Source organism: Urocitellus parryii, chromosome 10, assembly GCF_045843805.1.
Source record: "Urocitellus parryii isolate mUroPar1 chromosome 10, mUroPar1.hap1, whole genome shotgun sequence".
Lineage (NCBI taxonomy): Eukaryota > Metazoa > Chordata > Mammalia > Rodentia > Sciuridae > Urocitellus > Urocitellus parryii.
Window position 1 is genome coordinate 19098199 of NC_135540.1, and position 20588 is coordinate 19118786.

Here is a 20588-nt window from a genome sequence, read left to right on the forward strand (position 1 = left end):
ACTGTGCTGAATTGTAGCTGGTAGTTAAAGCCAAAACTCAAATCATTTGATTTTATTTTCATTTGATAGCTACCGACATCGGAGAACAGAGCAAGAGGAGGATGAAGAACTGTTAACAGAAAGCTCCAAAGCAACCAATGTTTGCACTCGATTTGAAGACTCTCCATCATGTATGTTAAACATACTTAAATTACTTGATTTTTTTGAAAGATCTCACTTTGAGACATCCTTCGGTTAATGTTTTGGATTTGTCTTAGCTATAATTTGTACAGGGACTTTTTTCATAATCTTATATATTTATTGGTTGTGAATAAGTTTCAGATTTTTTTTTTAAACGGAGGTAGTAATGTGTTATATAATAGATATTGTATTTCAGAGGTGTATAAAATGCCATTGAGTTTATTATTGTTTTAAGATACATGTAAAAGTAGGTATGATTTTGCCTTTTACCTGTTCTGGATAAGAAAACTAATTTGTAAAAAGAAAACAAAATTCATGAAGAATTTTGCTTACTCATCTCATGCTGTTATAGTAGCTTTAATTTTTTTGACATATATTTGTTTTCAGTGGTTTTCTGAAAGGAAGAGTATTTAAATAGGTTTGTATAGTCTTTTTTCCTTGACTGTTGGCATTAGAGACTTACACATTCTCTTGAAGCCTAGCATCCACCCCACCCCACACCCCTCCAAACCTCCTCTAATGCTGCTTTATTTACGTGAACTCTTATCTAATTGAATTTCAGCTGGACTCATCTAGTTAGAAATTCAGCAATTGGTTTAAGGTGTACACTTTCAGGCTTCCTTTTTTTTTTTTTTTTTTTTTTACTTAGCACCTGGTGTCTATTTCTATCCCAATGAAGTGAGGCCAGAGCCAGATATATAGCATAGGGGGAAAGGAAATTTTGCATTATTTTTGTCTCACATTGTTACATTGTAACTAGCACTGGTTATTTTTCATCCTTAAGCAGTGATTTGACTTGGCAGGCAAAATAAGTAATGTATATATCCTGAAAGAGTATTATTAGTCTAAGATGTATTGGGAAAGTAGCTTAGGAGAAATGGTGAAGGAAAAGGAATTTCCTATCATCTCATTTTTACTAGGAGGAAAATAAAATCTCCAGAGAATCTGTGTCTGATCTTTATGAAAGATGAAAGCGTTTGATCACAAATGTTTTTGGTAAGGTTAGAAAGAGAAAGAGGTTAAAGAGTCTAGGACCAATATATGAAGAACAGAAATTTAATGATTTGGATGAATACTCTAATGCCCAATCATGTTACCAGGACTTGGTTATCTTTCACATCATTCGTGCTCCTACTCCATTGCAGACTCCAACAGCTACCTCTAATGATTTGGGATTTGCAGAATTCATGTAAGAATATCCTAGAAAAGAAAGCAAAATTAGTAGGCAAATGTAGGCCATAGTTAAAGCTCTGGGTATCAGATGAAGGGGGCTACTTTGTATTCCTGCCTTTAAAATGTAACCTTGGGTTTTCTCTTGTTCTCAGATGTAAAATGGGGTAAATTGAGAGATTATCAGGTCCGAGGACTGAATTGGCTTATTTCTTTGTATGAAAATGGCATCAATGGTATCCTTGCAGATGAAATGGTATGTGATTGGTAGTTTTGATTGAAGGCATGTTTTGTAACTTATTTTATAGAAAGTTTAATTTATACAGCATGTTTTGTTGATGGCAGTCTGGAATTTTTAGTAACTAATTTTCCTTCAGACTATTTTATAGTTGCATTAGTGAAGTCTTCACTTGTGAGGAATTATCTATGAAAGTAGATTTAAAAATAACACATTTTGTGAAACTTTTAAAAAAACTTTTGTAGTACCATTGTGTAACCATTTCCCTTCATTTTTATGAAAAATAAACTGAGGTCATTAAATGTTTATCAATATTATTTAATATTAATTAAATATTAATTTTGTTTTCTAGAATGGCAGCTTGTACAGTTTTGTTTCATAAAAGATTTTATCTCTTGTTTACTACTATTAATTATATAATAAAGGTTTTAAAAAGATTCCTTATTACCGTGGGGCTAAAATACTTAATTGGTTGAAGAAAGTATAGTGTCAAAGGAAAAGTGTTTTGGTTCTATCTGTGCTACATGATCTGGGGAGAATCACATTTTCTGAGCCTCACTGGGGTGATGATAATACCTCTGTCATAGACTTGTGAAAATTATGTGATATAACACTGTGAGCTTTCAGATATTAAGTTTTTGTTATATGTTAGCTATCATAAACATATAGCATTTCTTTTAAATGTTCTGTATATGTTGGGCAGTATAAATATGGAACACTGTGTTTGTTTTTTATTGTTTTATGATTACTCTGAACTCTTTCAGGGCCTGGGAAAGACTCTTCAAACAATTTCTCTTCTTGGCTACATGAAACATTATAGAAACATTCCTGGTCCTCATATGGTTTTGGTTCCTAAGTCTACATTACATAACTGGATGAGTGAATTCAAGAGATGGGTACCAACACTTCGGTCTGTTTGTTTGATAGGAGATAAAGAACAAAGAGTAAGATTTTAGTATTTCATTACATTTTTCATATTAAAGGAGTTTGAATTCAGGCTTGGGGTCAGGAATTGCTGGAGGAAAGATAAAAGAGAAAGGGTCTTCAGAAATATTAGTAATTTATAAATGTAATATTGTCTAGATAGTTAAAAAATTTTTCCCAGAGAGAAGGCATTAGAGACTGAGAATATGGTTTTCCTCACATTTTGGAGGGTGATTGTATAAAATCAAAGCCTATGCCCTTCAGCAGTATTTTGTTTTTAAAAACAAACGGTTTTGAATGTGAGAGGCAATTGGAAATTTAAGGAACCAGATTTTTAGGTTAGTGTATAGTGATAATAGTATAGGGAAGAAGACGTGGTAATAATGACACCATGAAGAATGTAAAGGTCAGATTTGGAAACTTATTCATACTGCATTAAATGACTTTGTGCTTACTTTGTTTTCCCTTCCTTTATCTCAGTGATGAGTGTGAATTGCTTTTTTTCCCTTATAGGTAACCAAAGGGTTATGTTAAGTTACCAGATTGCTTTTTGTTTGGGACTTACTTAACCATTCTTTGCTTTAGTTTTCTTACTTGTGAAATGAGAGTAAAAATAGCAATGTGTTAATACATTTATGAATCTGAAGAGGGGAATGAACATGTTTACTGCAAATAGTCCTTCAGTCTTCCTTTCTTCATATTAAAAACTTGTCTCCTAAGTATTCCAGGACTTAGTGGAATTGTAGAACGAAGACCTTTTGAAGTTTGTATTCATCAGCCTTGTCTTTTTTTTTTAAACCTAATGATTCTGAAATCTAAATGATGACTGATTATTTCAGTGGTAGGAAAGCTAGTTCTGAATGTTTACATGATACAGCAACTCTATCCCTTTTTAATATTCCCACTCCCTTTTATGGATTAGTTTACTTATCATCAAGAAGTTTAATGTATAATTGATTTCTGAACGTTGTTATTTTTTAATTTTGCTGCACAGGCTGCTTTTGTCAGAGATGTTTTGTTACCAGGAGAATGGGATGTTTGTGTAACATCTTATGAAATGCTTATTAAAGAGAAGTCTGTATTCAAAAAATTTAACTGGAGATACTTAGTTATAGATGAAGCTCACAGGATCAAAAATGAAAAATCCAAGGTAATTTTGATATTCTGAACATTGTGTCTGAGAATTTAATCCATATTACAAATATTCTGATGATGTGATTGGTTCTTTCAGTTATCAGAAATAGTGAGGGAATTCAAGACTACAAATCGACTATTACTAACTGGAACACCTCTTCAGAACAACTTGCATGAGCTCTGGTCACTTCTTAATTTTTTGTTGCCTGATGTCTTTAATTCAGCTGATGTAAGTATTTCTAATTGTTTTCTGGTTAATAATTATGTTTTGTTTAATGCTTATGTGTTTTTATAATAGAATTGGCCTGCCTTTTAGTGCTGCTTGAGGCAGTCATTAATTTCTCATGCTTTTATGTAGTTAAACCTGGTGTTTACCTATTAGTTGTCTGTGCATTCTTAGAATTTATTTTTGAGCCTTTTGGTTTTAGTCTCATTTCAAATTATTGTTTTCTTTGTGTGCATTGGCATAGGTTGCCATTGGCATGACGATCCTAGTTGATAGTCATGTTGGTCTGACTTTGTTTGAAGGATTATGTCTGGGTTGACTGTATTTTCAGGGTGCTGCTTTAAGCATTCCCAGGTGAATTTGTGTATCTCATTGCTTATGTTTTAAGGCTCAGACATGACTTTCAAATATGACAAAATCTGCCTAACTTTGTTATGTGATATTCTAATAAGCAGAACTTAATATTTATCTTTAAGTCATAATATTTATCTTAAGTCATTAAGAAATGATGGTAGCAGCTAGGCATGTAGGTGCACACCTGTAATCCTTCCAGCTTGGGAGGCTGAGGCAAGAAGATTGCAAGTTCAAACCCAGCCTCAGTGACTTAGCAAAAGCCCTAAAGCAAATTAGATGCCAATAAGAAATTTCCTCTTAACAGGATCTCTTAATGAGATCCTGTCTTAAAATAAAAAAATTTTAAAAGGCCTGGGGATGGGACTTAGTGGTAAAGTGCCTCTGGGTTCAATTCCCAGTACCAAGAAAAAAGAAAAAAATATGGACTTGAACTTAATGGTTTTAGTAGATCACAACTCAAATATTATACTAATTCTAGAAATTATTGTTTTATCTGGGATTATTGGAATTTTGTTGTTCACACTGTCTCTAACCTTAAGATTTGTTTTATTTGTTAATCTAGGACTTTGATTCCTGGTTTGATACAAACAACTGTCTTGGGGATCAAAAGCTAGTTGAGAGGCTTCATATGGTAAGTATTTTGGAGTAGTGTTAAGCATATTTCTAATGAGAAGAAATGATAAAGATTAAAATTAGATTATATTCTAGTTAACAAAAGCATAATGGCTATAGAATCAAATCTGTTTGGATCTTATTTGATTTTATAATGGGGATATGGAGTGATGTGTAGTGGCTTAGTGTTGGAACCTAGGATGGGATTTTAACTTAATGAAGGGAAAAAGTAATTGCAGTTAAAAAAAGGTATAATGAGGGAAAAAGCATTACTTAATGACCAATGTAGACTACTTTTAAAGCTTAGTCCCATTTAAATTCTATAGAATCTAATAAGTTACTTCTGAAAAGACAATTGATCCATCTGTTGTTTGGAATTCTAGTGACAAATTATATAAGTCAACTAATATTGCACTGTGTGAGCAGAGCTGGTATTGTGGTTTTTGTTTTGATGTGTAGCTTTGTTCCGTTCTAGGACAATGCACAAGTGAAAGTTGGTAGGTAAAGAAATTTCCTCTTAACAAATCTGAGATAAAGAAAGGTACATACCTAGTGAGCAGGAGAAAGCAGGACCTTGTAAACATGTTGTGGAAAGCCCCTTGTGACCTGTCACCTTTGAACTTGTTTTCACATTTTGGTGTGAATAATTCTTTGGGGATGGGGAATTGGAGGGGTAGGGGAGAGAAGGTTGCTCTGTGTATTTTAGTATGCCTAATATAACACCCTTGACATGTCTCCTCCTCATTAGATGCCAGTAATAGTATGCCTCTAGATGTAACAATGAAAAAGTGTCCCTAAACATTGCCAATGTCCCCTGGAAAGCACAGTCATGCTCTGCGCCCCTTCCCCTGTGACCTGACCTTTCTAATATATTTACTTGATGAAAATTAATTGAACTGTACACTCATGATTTGTATACCCTGCATATAGGTTGCTTCCATAGATTAGGATAATAAATTTAAAAGCTATTCATAAAGAATTCAGTGTGGACCTCCCAAATTTTAAGCACTGTATAAGGGCAAAATTAAAAAGTTTAAGATCTTGTTAATTTTTTAAATATTTTTCTTTATTTTTAAAAAGTTTTATGAACGTATGAAATCTGAAAGGCCGTACTTCGCAGTGTGAAGTGGCTGCAGAAAAAGATACAAGTAACTAGTTTTAAATCTGGAAGGCAGTCACTGTAGAAAACAACATCTTTAAAATGTACTACCGTTTTTAGTGTTTTATGAGTGTAATTGTATGTTGGTTAAATAACAAAATTCTATTATTACCCTTCAGGAACTTAGGTAGTGATAAATTATATATAGTTTGAATGGAAAAGTCCTAAGAATCATTTGATATTTGAGCAGACTAAATGTTGGTAAAGACATTAGTCTATATTTAATAGGTGATTTTTGTTCTTTTAAATTTATTTTAACTAGGTACATATGACAGCAAAATGCATTTTGATTCATTGTACACAATTGCAGCAGAACTTTTCATTTCTCTGGTTGTAGCCTGATGTAGTGTCACACCCTATGTGCAGTCTTACATGTACCTAGGGTAATGATGTCCATCTCCTTCCACCATCTTTTTAATAGGTGATTTTAAGATTTTGAAAAAATACTAGTATTACAGGTAAGGTCATCTCTGTTTCTCTTTGCTTTTTCTAAGGTTTTGCGTCCATTCCTCCTTCGTCGGATTAAGGCTGATGTTGAAAAGAGTTTGCCTCCCAAGAAGGAAGTGAAAATCTATGTGGGTCTCAGCAAAATGCAAAGGGAATGGTATGTTTTCTAAGATACTTGATATCACTGTTCTCAAAATTTCATTTATATAGTATTTTGTTTTACTAATTTGTGCCTTCATGGAATTGTTGTTTGCTGGATTGAACTCATCTTGAAAAGAGGCTCGCTCAGCATATATATCATATAAAATCTTGAAGTACAGTTGAGAGAATCACGATGAAGCATAGTAAATTCATTTTTTATGAACTGAGACTTTAAATTTGGGACTTAAACAACAATACATTGTAAACCCTCTACTTTGGGATTTTTTTTTTTAATTGTTGAGGACCTTTATTTTTATTTATGTATTTATATGTGGTGCTGAGAATTGAACCCAGTGTCTCATACATGGTAGGCAAGCACTGTACTTCTGAGCCACAACCCTAATCCTCTACTTTGGTTTTTAAGAGGAGAGTAGGGTGGTGCAAGTGGGAGACATAAGAGTTGGTTAACTTGGTGATTAATAAGTAATTGGATCATGGATTTTGGCTAGCTAGCCTCTGGTGAAATTGTAGATTATAGACATATAAAACTTACATGCTTTCTTTTATCCCATAAGACTCCATGTATTTAAAACACTATTCTGAACCAAAGTTTTATTTTAGGCAGAATAAAATGTCCTTTTGAGAAATGATGATGATGATACCTGATAGCTATTTTTACATATTTGTATAGGGCAGTATTAAAAGTTGAAGACCTTAGTTAATTTAAAAAAATATATTTTTCCTCATTTTTTAAAGTTTTATAGATGTATGAAATCTTTTTTTTTTATTATAAGTAGAACATACAATATGAATTCAACAGTGTGAAATGGCTATAGAAAAAGATAGTCTTCCTTTAGCATATGTTAATATTAAGTTGTGTTCAAAGGAGGGAAATAAGAGCTGCCCTCTTTGCTAGTCTTACCATATTTCAGATGTATTCGATAACATATTTGCAAAATATTGGAGTAGCAAAAAGGCTAAAGGGATATATAGAGATCTGAGCATGCTCTCTGAGAAAGAGAGGTCCACTGTAGAAAGTGAGCTATCCTCAGTGTCCTGAACACTTTTGAAAGGCTATTACAAAGTAGTGAAGATATTAGGCTTGTCTTGTATATATCCTATAGAACTAACACATGAGTCAGTGCAAACAAAAGGCAAGTATTTTTTTTAGTTAAACATGAGTGAACTTTGTTTCAATCAGAATGATGATGAACTTTACCTTGAGTAGTTTTTATGCTCCAGGATGGAGGTTAAACAGATTCCTTAGGTTTCTTAAGTTATTTGCTCAAGGGATTCAAAGTTTCACTGAAACTTCAGTGTTTACTTATTCTTTCAGTAAACTGAAATTCTGTGTATGCATTCATGGCTTTTTTAGTAATTTGCCTTAGCCTGTGGCTGTAGATTGATAGATCTCATATCTCCCTCTCCCTATGTGTTTAAGCAGATGTTTAAATCACATTGTATTCATATCATTTTCATCCTCCTGCCTTACCTCTCATGTTTCTTCCTTCTCAGATTAGGGTTCTACTCAAATGCTGTACTAGCTACATGGTATGTGAGGCAGTTGTGCATCACTTAATGTCAAGATAAGTTCTGAGAAATGTGGTTTAGGTGATTTTGTTTTGTACATATCATATAGAGTGTACTTGCCCAAAGCTTTGAACTCACTAGATGATGTAATTTCATGGGACTGCTGCCTGTGCTCACTGAAACATCATTATGTAGTGCATAACTATAAATGAGTAATGGTACTTTCTGTTGCAAGACTAGAAACTAAAATTATGTTTCAAAATTATAATTACTCAAAAATGTTGTATTATATTGCTATATTTAATCCCATCCAAGGAGACCATTTTGTATTTTTAAAATAATGATGTCCTCAAAATCCAATGCATAAAGTATAGACAGTAGCACACTATGGGCTATAAAGAAAAAGCAGAAAAGAGATTTCAGATGATAGATTCTAAACCATACCTTAGAAGTTGATGACTTGTTTCTTACAGGTATTTCAGAGTTGAGTTGGGGAATGGGAGTATGTAAAGTGGCAGGGTTTAGTCAGGGAATATTTGAGTCCTTAAAAATACTTTTCTTTTCAATAGGTATACTCGGATATTAATGAAGGATATAGATATACTAAACTCAGCAGGGAAGATGGACAAGATGAGGTTATTGAACATCCTGATGCAGTTGAGGAAATGCTGCAATCATCCGTATCTCTTTGATGGAGCTGAACCTGGTCCACCTTATACAACAGATATGCATCTAGTTACCAATAGTGGCAAAATGGTGGTATTAGACAAGTTGCTTCCTAAATTAAAAGAACAAGGTATTGTTACTTGCATCAAATTGAGAAATAATGGAAACTTAAAATGCTAGTGTTAAAACGAAGGGAACAATACACTTTTGAAATGACAGCTCTGACACTTTTCTAAAATTTTCTGTCCATTATTATCTGAGGTTCCCCTCACTTCCTAGTAAGCCTTAAGTCTCTTAGCTGGTAATAAAGTAGTAGAGGCAGAAACAATTCCTGGATTTGGGTGAGTTTCTTTTTGGGGGGCGGGGGTAATGGGGATGGAATCCAGAGACACTTAGTCACTAAGCCATATCCCCAGCCCTTTTTAATACTTTATTTAGAGACAGGGTGTCCCTGAGTTGCTTAGGGCCTCATGAAGTTGCTGAGGCTGGCTTTGAACTCCTGATCCTTCTGCCTCAGCCTCTTGAGCCACCATGCCCAGTTGAGTTTCCATTTTATATATGCTTTCCTAGAAATTTCAGCTTTTTAATCTTAAAGTATTAGAAATTCTCCTTCCATCCCTACACAGATCCCAGATCCTTTGTTACATAGTGGTGTCATGGTATTGTTTTTCAATTATTTGGTTTTAAAAATTTAATCAAATATAGTTTACATAGACTCAGCATTTTTATCTGTAGTATGCTGATTTTGTAAATACAAAAATAGATGTGTATCTCTGGTATTTATATTGGTATATCGAAATTACATGAATATTGAGAACTTAGTGTGAAGCCAGCTTTAGCAGTTAACACCTATGTAAAACTTGTTTTATCTATGATATACCTACTCTTTATAGATTATTTGAAGCAAATTATTCATTATGTAGCTCTTAAGGATGTTCCTTAAAGATGAGGAATGTCACAAAGATTGCAGAGATGATAGGCAGCCACATAATTTGAGACATGGTAGATAAGTAGAAGGATTTAAGTGTAGATAAGAGGCATAAGTTTATGGTCCTTTGATTGGAACTGGAATGAGATCAGGGATATTTGGTGTCCATTGTGGAATATGGAGGCTTTGTGAATGGAAGAATTGTTGTTGATTAGTGGAAGATTATTTTAAGTATCTGTGAGGTAACAAGCTAATGATTCTCTCAGGCTTTGGGATGGCAAGATCTCCCAAACTGGAGAGAGATAGCCTTTTTGATTGCCTTAGTGCATTAACCAAATATTATCCTTTCTGTTTGTGTCATGATGGAAAAGAGGTAAGAAATTACTGATTTGAATAGTTAATCATGTCATTTTTTACCTGAAACCAAGTAGATAACTTGAAATTAAGGTGTAATATGTTAGTTTTGTTTAGCTTTAACTTTTGGAATAGATTTTTCTACTATTGAAGCCTTTAATAGCAGGCTATTATATTTTCTAACAGGGTCACGAGTACTAATCTTCAGTCAAATGACCAGAGTATTGGACATTTTGGAAGATTATTGTATGTGGAGAAATTATGAGTACTGCAGGTTGGATGGGCAGACACCCCATGATGAGAGACAAGTGAGTGAAATTCTGGGAAGGAGAGAAAAAAACATCAGATAATACAATTTTCTGATTCTGACTTTATTTTATATCCATAGGATTCCATCAATGCATACAATGAACCAAATAGCTCAAAGTTTGTTTTCATGTTAAGTACGCGTGCTGGTGGTCTTGGCATCAATCTTGCAACTGCTGATGTAGTAATTTTGTATGATTCAGATTGGAATCCCCAAGTAGATCTTCAGGCTATGGTAAGAGAAAACAAACATTCTGTGCTTAATAGATTCCATAGTTAGGCAAGCTAATTCTTCCAATGTCAGTGTCTTAACCCAGTAAATTTGATTTTTTTTCTCTGATCCAATGGTTTAGTGAGGGTGTTTTGAATACCATCTAAGGGTATATTTATCTTACAGCTCTGTCCTAACTTGAGATGTAGGAGTCATCTGCTGTATCTTCTGTACCCTGATAGCAGAATTGGGAAGAGTAAAGAATTGCCCTGGAAATGTTTAGTGGGTCAGACCTGAAAGTGCTCCCACATTGATTGGCCAAAACTGAAATGTAGCATAACTTAACTACTTTGGGAACACCTCGCTGTTCTCTTACTTTACATGCTTAAATTTCATGCTTGTATATGGGAGTGTCTGGCTGGATCAGGAAATCATTATTATGCTCAGCATTATGATCTGTAGATTAATATGAAGATTTACAGATTTTTGTTTGATAATGCTAATGACAGTCTGTGATACTGGTGACCATTAAGCCAACTTTATTAAATCTGATAACTGGAGAAGATTTGATAATTGTTACAAATAAGAAATGCTTTGTGGGACTGTGGTTTGTAGATTTATTAGATGTTAAACAGAAAATTGTATTCAAAGAAATTTTCAAATGTGCAAATTTCTCTATTTATAAATTTAGTAATATTTAAAGAATAGGATCTTTATATTGTTGGTGAAATTTATTTTTTTCATGTCACATCTTTAATAGAAAGCTAGAAAGTATCTTCTACTTAAGAATATTTTATCAGTATATACTTTGATATATTATTTATATGACTTTTTAAGTATATTCAAAATAATATGTTATTTCACTTAGGACCGAGCACATAGAATTGGACAAACCAAGACTGTCAGAGTGTTCCGTTTTATAACTGATAATACTGTAGAAGAAAGAATAGTAGAAAGGGCTGAGATGAAACTCAGACTGGATTCAATTGTTATTCAACAAGGTGGGCCCCAGAACTTTAAAAATTTACTAAGTTGGATTGATAGAATGAGTGATTGATTGTACGATTGTTTTTTTTAAAGGAGAAATCTTATCTGTTGAGGCAAGCTAGCACCCAGTAGAGATGGTTTGAATTCCAAAGATTAAACCTTAGTTTTGTTATTAAGAAGATGGGTTGGGGCTCAGGAAAGTTGAGATCTGAATATTGATCTGCTAGTTAGCTGTTTTTTTTTCTATTACCTGAGCCAGTTTCTTAATCTACTAAATGAGAATAAAAATAACTATTGCTTAGGATTTTTTAAAATTATTTTTTTAGTTATAGGTGGACACAGTATCTTTATTTATTTTTTATGTGGTGTTGAGGATTGAACCCAGTGCCTCACACTTGAAAGGCAAGAGCTCTACCACTGAGCTACAGCCCCAGTCCCTTGCTTAGAATTTTTAAGAATTAAATAGAATGTGTATATAAAATAGCTAACATTCAGCATAATACTTATTAAATAGAGCAGAGTGATTATGCTTTGTAAGCACTGTTGCTAACTTGGGGAGATACTGAAGAAGTAAAAATTAAAATCAGAGAGTCTTGTTTTTATAAGACTAAAAAACTACTTGTTGAGTACCCTTTGTATGGTAAGTGTTATTCTAACTTTCAGGTTCTACATTTAGTGTGAGGGAGTGAGACACTGAGTAGATTAGAGGGTAAAAATGGAACTTTATTTTGGATTGATTAAATGAAATTCGAAATTCCCATTCTAGATTAGTGTTTTTAAGGAAGACACAATATTGATGCCTGTATTTTTTGAAAACACGAACTACACAGATTGGCCAATACTTACCAATTGAAGGTCTTTATTAATGCTAAATTTCATCTCTGATCAAAATAAATTTTCAGGAGTTTTGAATTCTTCAGATAGAGAAGTTTTTAGAAACTGATGTTACATATTTCAGTTTTTACATAAAGTTTGATTTCATGAAGGTTTTTTGTATTTCACTTTTCTGAGAAAAACTTGTCTTAAGGGATTTGCAATGATATCTTTTTTTGCTCATCAGAAACTTTTGTTTATAATGCTCACTTATATTTAAATTTGTGAGTTTTTTCTTCCCCAGTAATTTTGATTCTCAAGTAGTGTATCTATTCCACAAAAGAGAATATCATTGAGATAATATATAGTAGGTGACATTACATAAGTCATAAGCTTTAGAAACATTTGAAAGCTGAAAAGTTGGCTTTAAGTTTAATAGGAAAATGATCAGATGTGAATTACCAGTAAACAGAAATGATTGATGTTTGAGACAAAAGTACAAGTTTATTACATCTAACATTTAGAATTTCAAGTTTCCAGTAAAATAAAGTCTGTTTGGCTAACCTTATACAATACAAACTTTTATCTCAGGGAGGCTCGTGGATCAGAATCTGAACAAAATTGGGAAAGATGAGATGCTTCAAATGATTCGACATGGGGCAACGCATGTATTTGCCTCAAAAGAAAGTGAGATCACTGATGAAGATATTGATGGAATTTTAGAAAGAGGTGCAAAGAAGGTGAGATGCAAATTAAATAATATGCTTTTAATGAGTGTTACAGACCAAAACTATTTGAGGGACTATTGTTCTGTGAATTTATAGATTATTATTGTATTACTGTAAAAAGCAGCTTTTGTGTACGGTAAAGTCATTTTCATTTTGACTGCATGTCTAGTGCTTTTTTCCTTTCTCATTCTGATGTTTCTTTTGTCTAGACTGCAGAGATGAATGAAAAACTCTCCAAGATGGGTGAAAGCTCTCTTAGAAACTTTACAATGGATACAGAATCAAGTGTTTATAACTTTGAAGGAGAAGACTACAGAGAAAAACAAAAGGTATTTTAGAAAGAGATTTAGTGGGGCTTGGGTTGTGGCTCAGTGGTAGAGCATTTGCCTGGCACATGTGCAGAACTGGGTTCGATTCTCAGAACCACATGTAAATAAATTAAACAAAGGTCCATCAACAACAACAAAAAATTAATTAAAAAAAAGATTTAGTAATGAAGCTTTATTTTCCTGGAAACATGAACTTTTAAGTGCTAGATGTAATACCTTGTAATTGTGTCTCAAACAGTTTTTTAATTAGATGTATATAAATGTATCTAAATTTTTTTCATTATGGAAAATTTTGTAAGTGCTGAACTGTTTTTAAAGTTTATGTAACAAAGTTTAGTTGTATATGGTTATAGTGAAGTATGTTCTTGCAACAAGAGAATATAGTAGTTTGGGATATTTGAAAATGAAAATAATGTCAAAAAAGTCACAGCTGATTTTTTTAAACAGACTTGCTTTGGAATAATTTCTTAATTTCATAAGTAATACTTGACTAATGTAGAAATTGGAAAATACCTATAGAAAAGAAAATATAATTCTATCTAGAGCGTATCTAGAGTTTTCCTTATTAACATTTGGGCATATATATCCTTAGAAGTTTTCCTAGGTTATGGGGCTGGGGATGTGGCTCAAGCGGTAGCGCGCTCACCTGGCATGCGTGCGGCCCGGGTTCGATCCTCAGCACCACATACCAACAAAGATGTTGTGTCCGCCGAGAACTTAAAAATAAATATTAAAAATTATCTCTCTCTCTCTCTCTCTCTCTCCTCTCTCACTCTCAAAAAAAAAAAAAAAGTTTTCCTAGGTTAAATGTGTTTCTCCATTTTCCTCCTAATTTGGGTCATAGCAAACATTCTGCAGCATTTTCCCTCACATCCAACAGAATTATTCATTTGGGCAAGAAACACTTCCTGAACACCTGTGCTGTTTACTAGACATTGTCCTGTGTTAATTATGTGGTATTTAGCAAAACATAATAGTTCCTACCCTTGTCAAAGTGCAGGATTTTTTTTTCAGTATCTTTTAATTCATAAACATCACTCAATAATAATTTGTTACCCTTAATAATGCAAGTTGATGATTTTAATCGTTTCCCACATGCTAGATTGCATTCACAGAGTGGATTGAACCACCCAAACGCGAAAGAAAAGCCAACTATGCTGTTGATGCCTATTTCAGGGAAGCTCTTCGAGTTAGTGAACCTAAAGCACCCAAGGTGAGTTGACATAGCATCAAAGTATCTTAAAATTTGAAAATATAAATTATTTTTTAACATTCTTGCAATAAAATAAGATTGAATATTATACTTTGTATGCTTTTTATAGAATATCCTCTTCAGATTTCAATTAACACTTTTTAAAATTAATTTTTAAGATGTGTGTTTAAAATTTGATTAATGTCTGTTCAGTTTTATTGAAAGATATACTGAGTTGCTTGGAGATTTGGCTGTTATGATTTATGAAATGAGAGAACTAAGTGTAATGGACAACTTTTTTTTTTCTTTCTTTTTCTTTTCTTTTTTTTTAGGCTCCACGACCTCCAAAACAACCCAATGTTCAGGATTTCCAGTTCTTTCCCCCACGTTTGTTTGAATTACTGGAAAAAGAAATTCTGTATTACAGAAAAACTATTGGGTACAAGGTAATTGCAGTTCTCCATTTTGTGTCCTCTTCCACCCTGAAACCATAAAATATATGAACATTAACTATTATTTGTTAAACTATTTTGAGCCTAGTAGGAAAGAATATTATTTATGTATCCTAGCTGTATAGGCCTAGCACATAATGTTTGAATTGTTCTTCATTAAAAGGAAAGGAAAAAACTTTATTCATGAATAATCTTTATTTTTAATATAATAAATGCAGGGTATTAGTATGTTTTCTCTTGTGATTAGATTGGAATTTGTGAAATGTTATTTAGTTGATTAAGAATGTAATTCATCACATGCTCTTTAAAATATATTGTTTGATGGCATGGGAAAATGTCTTTTAGGTACCTCGAAGTCCTGACCTTCCTAATGCAGCACAGGCACAGAAAGAAGAGCAACTTAAAATTGATGAAGCTGAACCCCTTAATGATGAAGAGTTAGAGGAAAAAGAGAAGCTTCTGACACAGGTATAGTCTTCAATCGATTCAAAAGTTAGTAATTGTTAATTTTATAAAATATCCTGTGAGATCGTGTTGGCATACAAAGTATATTTCTTCTTATACAGAGAGAATAGCTGAACATGGTAAAACATGGATAAATGCTACATTTTTTTTTTATTGTTGGTCGTTCAAAACATTACATAGTTCTTAATACATCATATTTCACAGTTTGATTCAAGTGGGTTATGAACTCCCAATTTTATCCCGTATACAGATTGCTGTATCACATCAGTTACCCTTCCATTGATTTACATATTGCCTTTCTAGTGTCTGATGTATTCTACTGTCTGTCCTATTCTCTACTATCCCCCCTCCCCTCCCCTCCCCATTTCTCTCTCTACCCCCTCTACTGTAAATCATTACTTCCACTTGTATTATCTTGTCTTACCCCTCCTTTCCTCTTATATGTAATTTTGTATAACCCTGAGGAAATGCTACATTTTAATTGTCATTAGTTGAGGTGGTCAAGAAGATTATAGATTTGCACTTGGTAGAGTGTGTGTAATTTTGAACACCTTATTTTCAGTGTTCCCATCTTTCCTGTGAATCTTCCACATTGCTACCAAGTTATTCTCAATTATAAACTTCTGCTTGCTGCTTTTAAAACATGGGATTCATTCAAGGTCTTTCAGAGTGCTATTTAACAAAAGCTTTCCTTTACCTTATGTTATTTACTCCTTTTGGTAAACTACAACAGCAAAAATTTCCCCTTTCATACAGCATATTTTACCGTCTCCAACTTTGAGTTATTGCTTGGGTATCTAAGCAATTAGAAACATTTTGTGTAGTATTTGGAAGGATAGGTAAAGTATAATAGTATTTTTCCCATGTTTAATGTGCTATAATGAAATATTTTGTTTCTTTTACTATGTAGGGATTTACCAATTGGAATAAGAGAGATTTTAACCAGTTTATCAAAGCTAATGAGAAGTGGGGTCGTGATGATATTGAAAATATAGCAAGAGAAGTAGAAGGAAAAACTCCAGAAGAAGTCATTGAATACTCTGGTAATTCTTTTGTTATTATAATACATATTTTATAAGTCTTGCAAGAGCTGTTCGATGTTTCTTGTTTTCTTATTCTGAATAGTTTTGATCAGCTAAAGTTTCCATTTTAGTGCCTTGTTTTGTGCTTTTTTAAAGAATATGAACATATACACACACACACACATATATGTATATATAAATGTAGAGAGAAAAATACATATTTTTAGTTGCAGAAGGACACCTTTATTTTATTTATTTTTATGTGGTGCTGAGGCTCAAACCCAGTGACTCACATGTGGTATAGGCAAGTACTCTACCATGGAGCCCCAACCCTAGCCTGACTTTGTGCTTTTTGAAACAAAAAAATGTCTCCCTCCCTAAAATAATTGTCTGGTTTTTTTGTTGTTGTTGTTTTGTTTTCTTTTCTTTTTTTTAACTATAGCTAAAACTATAGCCAAGAAAGCTAAAATAGACACAAAATAATTGTGCTTTAAAAAAATTTTTTTAGTGTGCTTTAATTTTTAATTTATTATTTTTCTTTCAGTTCTCAAGTATTAGTATGCTTTTGTTTTTTGAGGTCAGTTGGAAATGTCAGATTGAATATGTGTAGTTATGCTGTGCTGAGTATGCTTAGAATTTTAGATGAGTGGAAGTTTAAAGAGTTGGTAGGTAATTTAAATCATCCATTTATCTCTTCTTTCATTTAAGGAAATTGAAAAATTATAAGTGATTTGCTTTCTAGTATTAAGTGTGGGATAATTGGGAAAGTTTCTTAGTCCTTTGCAAATAAATTACAAGTTAACATGTATGCTTCCTCCACTCATCCCATCTGACCAACTTTTATTCTTTTAAAGCTGTGTTCTGGGAAAGATGCAATGAGCTCCAGGACATAGAAAAGATTATGGCTCAGATTGAAAGGGGAGAGGCAAGAATTCAGAGAAGAATAAGTATCAAAAAAGCACTTGATACAAAGGTACTTTGTATGTTAATAAAAATTGTACTATCTATAATATAGGAAAGTTAAAGTAACTTTTTAAAAGGAAAAGCAGTGAAGGTTTAACATTTAAAATTTCCTTAAAGTAAAGCATTCAAACGTTATAGATGTTATTGTAATTTACCTGAGTAGTATTAGACTGACTTAACCTGGGTCAAAGGTGCCAAGATTGACTCCTTCTTAAGTAGCGTAAGGAAGTCTGAGTCTGTATTTCTCTTTGTAATAATAATAAGGACTATAAAGGCATGAGAACACAAGTTATATAATGCATTTGAGGTTTTCTGGATAGAAAATTTTGATTTGAGATATAATATTTCAAGCTAATTAGAGGAAAGCTGAATTTGAAATAAAATTATGTAGGATTTGTATTTTATATATAATATCTTTTATAGATTGGACGGTACAAAGCACCTTTTCATCAGCTGAGAATATCATATGGTACTAACAAAGGAAAAAACTATACAGAAGAAGAGGATCGTTTTCTCATTTGTATGCTTCATAAGCTTGGATTTGACAAGGAAAATGTTTATGATGAATTGCGACAGTGTATTCGCAATTCTCCTCAGTTCAGATTTGATTGGTTTCTGAAGTCCAGAACTGCAATGGTGAGTGCTCAGGATTTTTGTGTAGTGTAGCAGAGTTTAGACTGAAAGTCCTTTTAAGGTAACTTAAAATTTGTTGATATAGATTTTTGTCGTAATTTTTTGGTAGTGTCAGAAGTTAAACGATTTTCTTAGAAAACTAATCACATCCACATTTTAAAAATGTAGCATCATAAAATGTTTATTGGTCTAATTCTTTAATATGCATTTTTTAACATTGTAATATATGATAGAACTAATTTTTGATAGTAATGTTAATCTGGTACAAAGTGGGAGGCAATGTTGCCATCAGTTTCAACTTCTGAATGTGATGTCATTGATTTTGAAAGTGGACATATTTCTGTAGAAAGACTTTTTACATGCAGGCATTTGTACATCAAAATACTGAATCTGGGTTATTTTTAAATGACTGAATGTAGTAAGGCACTATTTTTTAGTACTGATTTAATGCTCAGTTTTGTTTTTATTTCCAGTGCCTGGCTGTATCTGACTAATGTTCTCCATTTCTAACAATCTAAAATTAAAATTCAGAAAAGTTTAGCTTTGGTGGATTGATCTTTTTCTTCCATTGTTTCATCACCTTTGAACTTTTAACCTTAACTAGTGTTTTGCAAGATGATGAAAATGTAAAAATAGGTTCTCTGGTCTTAGGTTTGAGACATGCTAGGAGAAGCAAACTCTAAATATGTAGTAGGATTTCTCAGAGTATTTGAGGTATATTGCCACTCTACATGACACTGGGTACTGTTCAGTGTTTTCATATTTGATCAATGGAAAAAAATTTTCACAGGGTAACAAGAAGGGCTGCTATTTTGTGATACCCAAATTAGGGTAATGTTGTAATTCACATGGATCTACTTTGAAGATAAAAAAAACACTATATAAACATGTAATTAGGTGGAAGCTCTTCAGTGTCTTTTTAAGTAGAAACAGTTTGATGATTAATTAGGAATAATGATTGTATAGTGTCTGTAATGAGAGACAGAGTGTCATATACCATATAATACTATGGTCTAAAAACTGCATTACTTTCTAGCATGTCTCATATTAAAGCACACAAAAGTCATGATATATATAGCCCCTTGCTGATAAATAATTCTTGTCTAGAAGCCCAGAGGATTTATACACATATTTGTAATACGTTGATACAGCTGTTAAAGGAAACAATTTTAATGCTATTACCTTCTATCTCTATATGTTATTGCACATATTTCTAAGCTTTGTATGATGTCTTCTATATAGTATTTAAATTATTGTTTCGTGGTTGTCTATGTAAAAGTTTAATTTATTACAGGAACAGAGTTACTTTTGCTCTGTAAGTAATGGAGTTGTTACCATTGATTCAGATGGATTTAGGGTTCCTGAAGTGTTTACTACTCCATTAGACTTAAAACCCTTTCTGGAGGATGTATAGATTGCTAGACAGAAAGGTAGAACTCACAAGGCTTCTATGGTCATTTTTTTCAAAATTGGGAAAGGTAGCATGAGCTACTTTTACTACTTCAATTCTAATAATGCCTTTTTTTTCTTTTTTTTTTTTTTGCGGGGGCGGGGAGGTACCAGGGATTAAACTTGGGCACTTGACCACTGAGCCACATTCACAGCCTATTTTTGTATTTTATTTAGAGACATGGTCTCACTGAGTTGCTCAGCACTTCGCTTTTGCTGAGGATGGCTTTGAACTCATAATCCTCTTGCCTCAGCCTCCTGAGCCTCTGGAATTATAGGTGTGCGCCACCACACCAGACTCTGATAATGCTTTGAAGTGAAAGGTTATGCATGTTAACGTTCCAGCTGATTTTCACCTTCAGATTATGCATTATTGATTTTTAAAAATTTTGTGGTATAAATAGCATGGAGTTCTCAGTCATAGTAAAGTTAACAGTATTGCATATATTTGCATATATTCTGAGATGTTCATTTTCACTGCTTCAGTTCCTAAATGTAGGAAGGATTTGTGAAGAGTATTCACCAGTATGATGTAAAAACATCACATAACTTTTTTAAATCCTCAGCATGGACTCTACATGAAAATAAATTTCTTTTGCTTATTTTTGTTTAAACTGTCAATTTTTTATGAGTGATTTTATATTATCCTACTAAGACATAACCTTAGTTTAAAAATTGAAATTAGGACAACTTATAGATGGAAAATACAAGCTTATCATGTAATTATGTTTATAACTCAGGAACTCCAAAGGAGGTGTAATACCTTAATTACTCTAATTGAAAGAGAAAACATGGAACTAGAAGAAAAGGAGAAGGCAGAGAAAAAGAAAAGAGGACCAAAGCCTTCAGTAAGTATTCATGAATATGTGAAGGTGTACAGACCATGTAAAGTTCATTATTTTCTTTTTTAAGTATTTGAATATTACTTGACTATCATTAATGTGTTAGTTTTTTCATTTTTTTAATGTTTTGTTT

At 32.8% G+C, this 20588-nt stretch overlaps 1 protein-coding gene across 1 annotated transcript in view; it reads left to right on the top strand.

Annotated features, from left to right (window-relative positions):
- Smarca5 (SNF2 related chromatin remodeling ATPase 5) overlaps positions 1–20588 on the top strand; it is a 32769-nt gene that overhangs the window by 10454 nt on the left and 1727 nt on the right. The window contains exons 4-23 of the mRNA XM_026392714.2: positions 70–170; positions 1506–1606; positions 2353–2532; positions 3507–3662; positions 3744–3875; positions 4789–4857; positions 6492–6601; positions 8685–8911; positions 10250–10371; positions 10452–10604; positions 11449–11581; positions 12972–13120; positions 13318–13437; positions 14540–14650; positions 14962–15075; positions 15427–15549; positions 16457–16589; positions 17423–17541; positions 17955–18167; positions 20354–20461. Of these exons, the coding sequence (XP_026248499.1) occupies positions 70–170; positions 1506–1606; positions 2353–2532; positions 3507–3662; positions 3744–3875; positions 4789–4857; positions 6492–6601; positions 8685–8911; positions 10250–10371; positions 10452–10604; positions 11449–11581; positions 12972–13120; positions 13318–13437; positions 14540–14650; positions 14962–15075; positions 15427–15549; positions 16457–16589; positions 17423–17541; positions 17955–18167; positions 20354–20461 (2674 nt within the window). The remainder of the gene's footprint in view (positions 1–69; positions 171–1505; positions 1607–2352; positions 2533–3506; positions 3663–3743; positions 3876–4788; positions 4858–6491; positions 6602–8684; positions 8912–10249; positions 10372–10451; positions 10605–11448; positions 11582–12971; positions 13121–13317; positions 13438–14539; positions 14651–14961; positions 15076–15426; positions 15550–16456; positions 16590–17422; positions 17542–17954; positions 18168–20353; positions 20462–20588) is intronic.